This window comes from Aplysia californica, unplaced genomic scaffold (genome assembly GCF_000002075.1).
Source record: "Aplysia californica isolate F4 #8 unplaced genomic scaffold, AplCal3.0 scaffold00513, whole genome shotgun sequence".
NCBI lineage: Eukaryota > Metazoa > Mollusca > Gastropoda > Aplysiida > Aplysiidae > Aplysia > Aplysia californica.
In genome coordinates this window covers 1-9,500 of record NW_004797783.1, presented here as the reverse complement: position 1 = coordinate 9,500, position 9,500 = coordinate 1, and the positions used below count along the sequence as shown (strand labels likewise).

Sequence of the window (9,500 nt, the reverse complement as noted above, 5' to 3'; positions counted from 1 at the left end):
AGTGGGGAAGTGTGTCAAATGCTAATTATAGAACTTGGTGTCTAGCTGGGGTGAAGGTTGAAAAGGGGAGGAAAGGGAAGAATCCCACTTGTCTATTTGAGCGCATTCAAATCGGCAAGGTGTTTCTTAATGTTGATACATGTTTGTTTGGATTTACTTAAAAATGAATGAAAATCGTCATCAGCAATAAACCTCTAGTCAACAGTTCAGTTGACAAAAATCTGACCGGCGACGCCGGTCTTGCCCCGTTAACAAACCGCCCCTGATATACAGCCTATTTTATCTCTGGCATTCTTTCTCGTTCCTACCCCTCTTCTCAAATGTTCTCTCTTTCTTTCTTTCTCCCCTTTTACACACACACACACACACAGCTCTCATATGACCTTATGCAGTTGCGAGCGCCGTAAAACCCTATACTACTACTACTACTACACACACACACACACTCTCTCTCTCTCTCTTACATACACACACACACACACACACACGCACACACACACACACACACACGCACACACACACACACACACACACACACACACACACACACACACACACACGTACAGAATACAGAGACTCTATACCCCCCCCACTTCTGATCCTTCCCACGTGTTGAGAGACAGAGAGAAGGCGGGAACACAATCTATAATTTTTTTTCGTGGCGTATGACTGCACCATTTTCATGCCAAGTTTTACATTCACCAGCAAGCTTCAAATATGCCACTTTGTCCACGAGTGTTCACATAAATTTACAATCTGGAAAAAACAACAGTTCTAAACTCCTTGATGTATACCAATTTGTTCAGTAACAAAATCTAGCATTATACTTATTTGTCGCAAAAATACATTATATATCTTGAAGAATAACTGCTTCAGCCATAAAATACTTAGATCTATAATATGAATGGCAACATAGATCTAATAATAATATTGTTAGTTTGTGATTTTAAAAAAATCAGTTTTTAAATTAATCTCTGCACTCTGCATGACTGCAGCATGACGCCAAAACGTACCTGGCATTATTAACAAAGATGGCGTCAGAATCAAGCACCCGGCAAAGGATTCACGGAGTTATCGATGACTTGGAAGTCATTTCCAAGTAAGATAAATGATACCCCGATGGTTTGAAAGGGTCAGGTTTCTGATTTATTCAATTTGAATATTGTGCATCTCAATAGCTCCATGATCTTAGTCCATCGACAATCATCATGGCACCATGTCACCAAACTTTCAAGTCCAATCCATTCCTGTACTTCCAACAACAAAGATGGGATTCTTCTTCGTTTTGTTATTTCTAGTTTGTTGCATTTGTTGAGACCTTTGGTCTTTTTGCAGGGGACTTCGTTCATTATTCTTTTGTTGACAAATCATAAAGTTTGTGGCTGAAGCTCTCCTTAACTTAGCCTTAGGCCTATGTTGAGTGTGTGTGTTTGTTGTTGTGTCAGTTGTGTGTGTGTTGTTGTTGTTGTGTGTGTGTTTGTGATTGTGTGTGTGTGTGTGTGTGAGCCTGTCCTGTGCCAGAACCACAGCTTTTTATTAAACTGTATATAATCTATAGAATCTATGTATATTATAGAAAGTGGCTATTCTCACCCGCCCGGAAGTTCTCGCAAGATCAACTCCTCCCCTCTTCTCTCTCTCTCTGTCTCTTTCTGAATACTGTCTGTCTATCGGTGTGGACGATCAAATTGACCAAAACAAAGTTTAAAAAATGATGTTAAAACACAAAAGTAAATTAATTTGGTTGTCTACAAAGATGCTACGGCTATTTAACTTTTCGAATCGAGCCGAACTACGCGGGTCGCCATTTTGTTTTGCCCAGAAATTCTCGCGCTACTCCTCTCTATCTTTCTCTCTCTCTCTCCATTGCCCACAGACAAAATTGTACGCTTTTAATAGGCTACAGTTGTAATGGAACGTTTGTTCACGGCACAGAATTGTACAATTTTTCTGTTATCACAGTGTAGAATTCTGTGGTTTAGGGTGAAAGCAAAATTTGGTGAACGCGCACCGGGTGAGAATAGCCACGACTCGCCTGCACTATTCTCACTCCGGGGGAGAATAGAGGTGGCCATAATATATGTGATACAGTATTGTTTATTATTCTTTATAAAATACATGAAGTGGCTAGCCGGCTAGCCTAGTCGTCACAAGATAGATGCGACTAGCTAGTCTAGACGTAGAACGATGCAAACTATTTTTAGGTATGGTGGCCATCTTGTGTGACATCTGACCGGGATACCCCTCCGATCACGTGACTATATGATAAAAAAGCCAACACATGGCACCAAAGATCGTGTCTATCATGGCATGACGTTTTGGTGTGATATTTTTCCAGGAGACGTACCGGTAAGGAGCCTACCGGTAATGTCTGATGATGCTGCTGCTTATAATCTCTTCTGCGCATTGTTTGTCGGGCCCGGGGGGGGTGGGGGTGGCGATCTCCTTGCGTCTTTACGGCAATATTCTTGCGCTTTGTCTTAGCGTTTCCCGTGTTTCAATTTAGCAATGCCAATCGCCCGCTGCGCCTTGGGCCGGAAATCGGCCTCCGCGCGAGGGGTATTTTTTGGGCCGCTCGGAATCAGAAGTGACTCTCTTCTAAGTTTAGTTACGGGAAAACTCCTGGACGAAAATAAATGAAACTCGGCAACCAACCAGAGGAAAGGTTAAACTAACGAAATGCCAGCGTACAATCCCGAACGATTACTAGAACCGGAGATATTGCCGTGTTTGTGCGAATTTCCTCTGCGGTTCGAAAACTAAGCGGAGCTGCGGGTTGATCGCCGACCACACAAGCGCCCCACATGTCTTCTTTATTGCTGTAAAATTTCCGATCTCTGCGTTTAGTAGATTTTCCGTACCAACTTAAAATTACCACCCATCCATTGATAAAACACTAGATCTAGAAACTTGATCGCGCATTCCAAACGCGAGGTGGCGGCATGCAAGAGGCGTGTGATCGCAAGGCGGCATGTGATTGGCTGCCTATAACCAAATGGGTCACCGATGACTACATCGAGGGTTTTCCCGATAGCGCTTTACTGAGTTTTAGAAGGGGTGATCGCGTTGCGGTAAAAACGATGTCACGCAATTCAACAAATTTCACGCAAATATCAGTCTTTAAGATCCAAAGTAATGAAGACATCGAAAAAGTGATAGCAGAACTAGATTCGGCACTAAAAATCACATGGAGATGCCAAGTTTCATTCATATGCTCCAATTCATTACTGACTTATGAATAGTTTTTCCTCAAAATACATCAAAACATGTCCCACATTTTGGCGATTTTTTCCTATATGAAGGTCCTCCAACATTTTGCAAACAAAAATCCCAATAACTTTTTTATTTATCAATGGATTTTTAAAATTTAAAAACCATAGTTCTTAGAATTTACTCTATTTTCATTTAAGCCCATTTTTAAGCAATTTGGATGATAATTTTTCATTGTCATTGCTATTCAATTTCAAGCATCAGCATTCTTACTGTTCTGAGCATCAACGATCTGATGATCTTCCATTACCAGAGCTTGGCTGACGTGCTACAGTTAACTGCAAGTGTGAAATTTTACCATGCGAAACACATCGATACTCCAAAGATCGTGTAGTGTGTAGTGTAGTAGAGAATCTTTGGTATCTCCATGGTCTTCTAAAAATAGTCCGTGGGTATACACCAGGATGTGATGACATCACATTACTAAAATAAGCAGCCAATCAGGCAAGTGCATCATTCTACGTTTAGGCTAGCTGCTTGTCTAGTCGTCCTTAAAAGTAAACCGTAGTCACGTGATCGGAGGGGTATCCCGGTCTGACGTCACACAAGATGGCCACCATACCTAAAAATAGTTTGCGTCATTCTACGTCTAGTCGCATCTATCTTGTGACGACTAGGCTTGACATCTAGCCACTTCATGTATTTTATAAAGAATAATTCCGTGTTGTCATCTGAGGTGGCCTCACCAGCCAGTCTGTCTGCTTTTTCATTTCCCCTACCACCTGCATGTCTTTTCTTTAATTTGCAGGGAATTAATAGAGCAAGTTGCTCTGCCCAAGTCTCAGAAGAAAGTGGATGCTCCAGACACTGCTGACCTGATGAGTTTGTTGATTGGAAAAGACCATGAACTGAAAGAGCTGATCAAGACAGGTACAATTATTATAATTCTGTGTAACATTGGAAGCTGTCCGAAGTCTTGTGAGTGTTAAAATGATGATAAATTGTGCACTGCTGATACTGCTACTATAAAAGGAAACTGAGAATTATATTGAGGGATGAGAGTGGTTGGGTAATTTTTGTTTTATTTTTAAAGGTAACGTCGTTCTGAACTTGAAATAATAGGTTATTTGTAAACAGGTTTGTTAATTAAATTCTTGATTTACAGATGAGATGCTTGGGCTCGAATGAATAGAATATATTCCTGGAAATATAACAAAAAATCAGACATCTTGTTTTATAATTTAATTAGGATTTCAGACTTTTATTTGCAAAGTTTGTTGGCATCCTAGCTGCAAAGCAAGGAGTGTTTTGTGGAAGCATGAAATTTATGTTCCTGGTGTAACCCCAATAACTAATTAATATGATATTATTTTTATAATTTTTCAAAATTGTTGTATTTCCTCAGTTCACTTAAAATTTAAAAAGATTTTATGCTTTAAAATTGAGCCGTCATAATTCATTCACCTGCTGGTTTTGTCAGTTACTCCAATGGATAAAATGGTCATGTTGCTTTGGTCGCTCTCAATGTTTACCCAAGTTGACCAACGGGTGTCAGTAAATTTTCAGCTGCTGGTAAGAGAAGCGTGTTTCGTGTGTGGTCCTTAAAACTATAAGCCCCGCCCACAACTCAGTCCGTAAACTCAGTCCCTAACAATGGAAGTTACCACAAACTCGCCAAGTGGTGGAAACCCATTTGTTTGTTTTTCTATGCCGCTTGGCCTTCCTCATGTCCTCGTCTGACACATTTAATTTTGTTTTGACCTTTCAGGGAGCCATAATTAAAATTAAAAAAAAAAAAACATTAACAAAATGTCCAACAAAAACCTACCTTTTCTCTCCCCCCTTTCAAAAGAACAAAAAAAGATTTTAATAAGCCCTATGGCAGTCCTAAGCCTGTGACCACCTCCAGTTGGGAGCCCGTAAGTAAATGGTTTGTTTTCTTCATTTTGATCAGTCCTGTGTATGACAGCCACCTGTCTTTTACGGCGACTTGTCTCCTTGACAAATGCGTTCCCGTCTTACACAGGTTTGACTGTTTTTATTTATTAATATATATATATATATATAATAATGCTTTTAACATTCATTTTTTAAATCCCTTTCTTATAGCTGAGGAACAAGAGAAAGTTCAAAAAGTGATAGATGCTTTGAAAGCTGAAGTTACAAAGAGGGACAATGAAATCAGGCAGCTGCAGAGAGCACTGAAGGAAGCGGAAACTATCATGGTATGGCACGATTTGAATAGACTTGTGTGTGCTGTGTTATCATCAGTCTTACCGTTTCGAAATCATTAAGAGCATGTTTTGGTGGTTTGAATTTGCATGCTGTAGATTGGCTTTTATGCACGTTAATCAGATCATGTCATGTAAATTGCAACCAAATTGGGTTTTGTTTATTCTTCAGTGCAGTAATAAAGGTGATTCTGGGTTATGGTGGCTGATATTGTCACTAAGTAAGAGCTTCAGAGCGTAGTCGAGAAGAGAAAGACAAATTGTGTTATACTATGCTATAACATTAGTTTTACAGCTTAGGTGTGGGTGGTTGGTGAGTGCTCTGGTGTGGTTTGCTTCTTGTTTCCTATGAAACATCTATCGTCCTTATCTCCCCTTCTTCTTTTATATGTTTGTTACTCTCTTGTAACACCGTTTTTAGACGTTTCCTATTTGTTCATGTTGTTCCCTCTAAAAATGTTATCTGGAGGCTCTCGTGGTCTAGAGATTACAGTGTTTGCCTCTCTTTCAAAATAGGTCCCGGATTCAAAACCCGATAGAGCTGAAAAATTATTTTCTCTACAATTTTCTCCTTTCGCCTTCTTTCCTGCTCTCTAATCATGTTCTGATGTCTACTTTTTTCCTCTCTTTCTGCCCTCTCCCCTTACCCCCCACCCCACCCTTTTGTCCCCTCCTCTGGGCTCCTGGGCTCCTGACTCTACTCCTACTCTTTAGCTCCTTCGTACAGTTGTCTTTCAGCCACACCCATTATCTTATGGATTGAAAGGTCTTACACCTAGCCTTCTCGGATAAGGGCGAGAAATGTAGGAGGTCCCGTGTGCAAGTTGCGCACATTAAAGATCCCTTGGTGGTTGTAAAATTGATTAGAGTAGTCTTTGGCTGCCATCAGGGCAAAATTCAAAATTCCTACCCAACTGAAAATGTTAAATGGGTCCCGCAGGCTCATATATGACTTATGACCTTATGTGGTTTCGAGCGCTGTGAAAAAAAGTTAACAAAAGACAAAAAATGTTATCCTGGAATAGGTAAAATTTTACTGTATTGTGTTTGCTCTTCCCAGTCGTTTAGTGTGATGATAAGGGCTATAAATTAGGAGTTGTTAGTAAAATTTGAAAACCTAGAGAGAGATATACTGACTGTACCACCAGTCTCACCAGGTGGGTGGTTGGAGAACGCCACTAGTGGGTCCTATTTCTTTACTTTCCTTTAGCTGTTTCTGTCTATCTTACTTTTTCTCAGCTCTAAATTACCTTTATTATTATTTTCATTATTGCTATTGTTGTTATTATTATTATTCGTATTGATATTTATTATTGTTGTTATTATTAGTAGTAGTAGTAGTAGTAGTAGTAGCATTGTTATTTATTATTGTTGTTGTTGTTATTATTATTATTAATATTATTGTTATTATTATTATTATTATTTATAATTCTCTTTTCTCAAACAAGCAAACAAACCGGTTTCACTTGGTCAAAGCAATACGGTATAAAAATACATATTTTTTTATCCCCCTCAGGCCACTGCTGTTTACCAAGCCAGGCAAAAACTGGCCGCAGTCCGACAGGCTAAAGTGAACAAAGTGCCCTCGGAAGACCTCATTAAGTACGCGCACAGAATCAGCGCCAGCAACGCTGTTGCTGCGCCTCCGACCTGGGGCCCAGGTAGGGCGGGAATCTTTCGTGGGTGGTTGGCGGGTGCTCTGGTGTGGTTTGCTTTGCTCCTTCTTTCCTATCAAACATCTGTCGTCCTTATCTCCCCTCCTTCCTTTTTTGTGTATGTTACTCTCTTGTAACACATAATCTATTCTTCGGTACTTATTATATGACCATATTGTGTTTCAAGTGCCGTAAAACTCTTACTAAAATAAACTAAAGGGAGATCTTGCGTGGGATTTCTGAGCTATGATTCTACAACGAATCATAGTGTTTTAAGAAATTTGTAGAGATGTGGAAATATGAAAATGCGGAGGAGGCGTACACAGTCTTAGTTTATAGTACGATGTTAGATAGGGAAAAAGGATCAAACCCCATCAGAGTGCCCACCAACCACCCTCTGGTTGCACTTTCTCAACCAGAATTTTGGTTCTAGGACACTTTTATCCGGATTCAGACTTGAGGCAACTGTGTTACATTGAAAAAATATTATCTATTGGTGAAATGATGTAACTTCTATTTCCATATGTGTCACGACGTGGTGGAATCAGGAACTCGTCTATTTATGGGCATATGGGGTTATTGGTATCATCTTAAAGCCTGTGTATTTGGCTTGCTCTAGGTGAAAAAAATATCCATCTATCTTGAATAGAAGTCAAAATATTTGCGATTCAAGGGTTGTCTGGTTTCAGAGATAAAATTAGTGAAAAATGGCCACCAAAGTTTGGCAATTTCCATAGCTGGAGAGCCATTGGAAACTGAAAAATAAAAATTTTTGTGCCATGTTTTTTCTGTAAAATCAACATAGAAATGTATTTTTTAATGGGTATAAAAGGTGTTGACCCAAAAAAAGAAAGTTTGAAAATGAATTGCATGAAAAATGCCAATTTCTTTGATTTCATTATTTTGACGAGTGCCTGATTTCACCACGGTGCCTTACACATCATCTCCACAGGGGACCCGCGGCGCCCGTATCCAACTGACCTAGAGATGCGACACAGCTTTATTGCCATGGGAACCTTCCCAGAAGCCTCCTCCTCCACTCCTACCACCGGTCCCGGCTCGCTGACCCGACTCTACTCACAGGGTGAGCTTCTACATCTAATTGGTTTTGATGAAAGTGAAAGTTTGTGGCTGCCAAATGTGTACAAAAAATATACATGTATAAGGAAAAAAATTAGGGCCCTGAAAATTTGTTCTTTGTATGGGTTATGCCTTGTGTGTGCAGCCGATAGTTTTCATGCATGATCATTTTGAGACAGCTTGTGGATATACGTGTTAACACTTTGCCATCATATTTTGGGGAAAATCCAAAGAAACAAGATGGTAAACATCGCCAATCGGCGAGATGAGGCGGCACAGTGTTAAAAAGATAAGAAAAGGGGGAGGGTGGAGGGTGTGCGTGTAGAGTAAGCCCTATTGCTCTATCTTGTTCTCCCAGAAAGTTTTCCTCTCAGGCTGATTTCTTAATTACTTGGTCCTGGGAACACCCTAGCACTCCGGGCATTGCTATACATGCTCTGCTCCCCGCTCCAATGCCCACCTCAGAGTCTGTCTGATATCCTGATGAGGCCACTTTGTAACTTTGTCTCTGCTTTCAAGATGACAAGTATTGTGTCCGGGTAGACATAAAATGTCAACAGGCAAAAAAAAAAGAAGCATTTTAGCCAATTTTTCTTGTCCCTTTCTCAAATCTCTAGCATCATACCGGTACTTCATTTATTTCCTTTTTTTTTCTCAATATCCTTTGTCATATGTCACTTTTTAAAATGACAGTATGGTGGAGTGTTTACAGTAATCGGGCAATTTGGTCGCTTTTAAGGACAAGCGGGTAACCCAAATTTCGGGGGGGTTTCCAGAAATCTTGACCTATACCAAAAGTGGGCATTGCCCTACCTATAGGAGAACTTTGGTTTCATTGGTGTTTGTTTGGCTATAGAGAAAACTCTCCTTGTGTTTTAAAGGGACTGAATAAGGGTCCACAAGCGTGTTTGTTGATTTCTGTTGTCAGCCGTTTAAAGCGAGATGTCTTGTCTCCTGTCTTTTTTTCCTCCTCCCCCCCACCCCCTCCAGAAGCCCAGCCGGCGTCGCACCACCACCACCACCCCTCCACCCCGCAGCAGTCCTCCCTGGCTCACCACCACCACCAGCCGCCCCACCACCACCCCTCCTCTCAGTCTCAACAGCCGTCGTCAGCGTCTTCATCGCAAGGCCTTCCTCCGCCCTTCTCCTGGCAGCCGTCGCAGGAGAACCCCGTGACCTTAGGCTCGCACGGCCTCGGGGACAGCCTGAAGGGACACTCGAAGGAAGAGGATGACGTGGAGCTGATGTCTACGGAATCTTCTAGTAGCAGTTCCAGCGACGAGTGAAATGGGAAATCATTGGACTCTTTTATTTTTGAGGTTGG

At 40.9% G+C, this 9,500-nt stretch overlaps 1 protein-coding gene across 1 annotated transcript; it reads left to right on the top strand.

The window, feature by feature from the left end:
• Positions 1 to 1,021: 1,021 nt before the first annotated feature.
• On the top strand, positions 1,022 to 9,494 carry LOC101852115 (mediator of RNA polymerase II transcription subunit 4). Its single transcript, XM_005106109.2, has 6 exons — positions 1,022 to 1,099; positions 4,019 to 4,140; positions 5,320 to 5,435; positions 6,958 to 7,102; positions 8,049 to 8,180; positions 9,167 to 9,494. Exons 1-6 carry the CDS (start codon positions 1,032 to 1,034, stop codon positions 9,460 to 9,462), a joined length of 879 nt encoding a protein of 292 aa, XP_005106166.1. The 5' UTR covers positions 1,022 to 1,031; the 3' UTR covers positions 9,463 to 9,494.
• The last annotated feature ends 6 nt before the right edge of the window (positions 9,495 to 9,500 follow it).

What these genes read in the sequence shown, in the direction of transcription:
- LOC101852115 (XM_005106109.2), top strand. Translation starts at nt 1,032, where the DNA reads ATGGCGTCAGAATCAAGCACCCGGCAAAGGATTCACGGAGTTATCGAT. An exon ending in AGGAAGCGGAAACTATCATG is followed by an intron (nt 5,436 to 6,957) that starts GTATGGCACGAT and finishes TATCCCCCTCAG; the next exon opens with GCCACTGCTGTTTACCAAGC. An exon ending in GACCCGACTCTACTCACAGG is followed by an intron (nt 8,181 to 9,166) that starts GTGAGCTTCTAC and finishes CACCCCCTCCAG; the next exon opens with AAGCCCAGCCGGCGTCGCAC.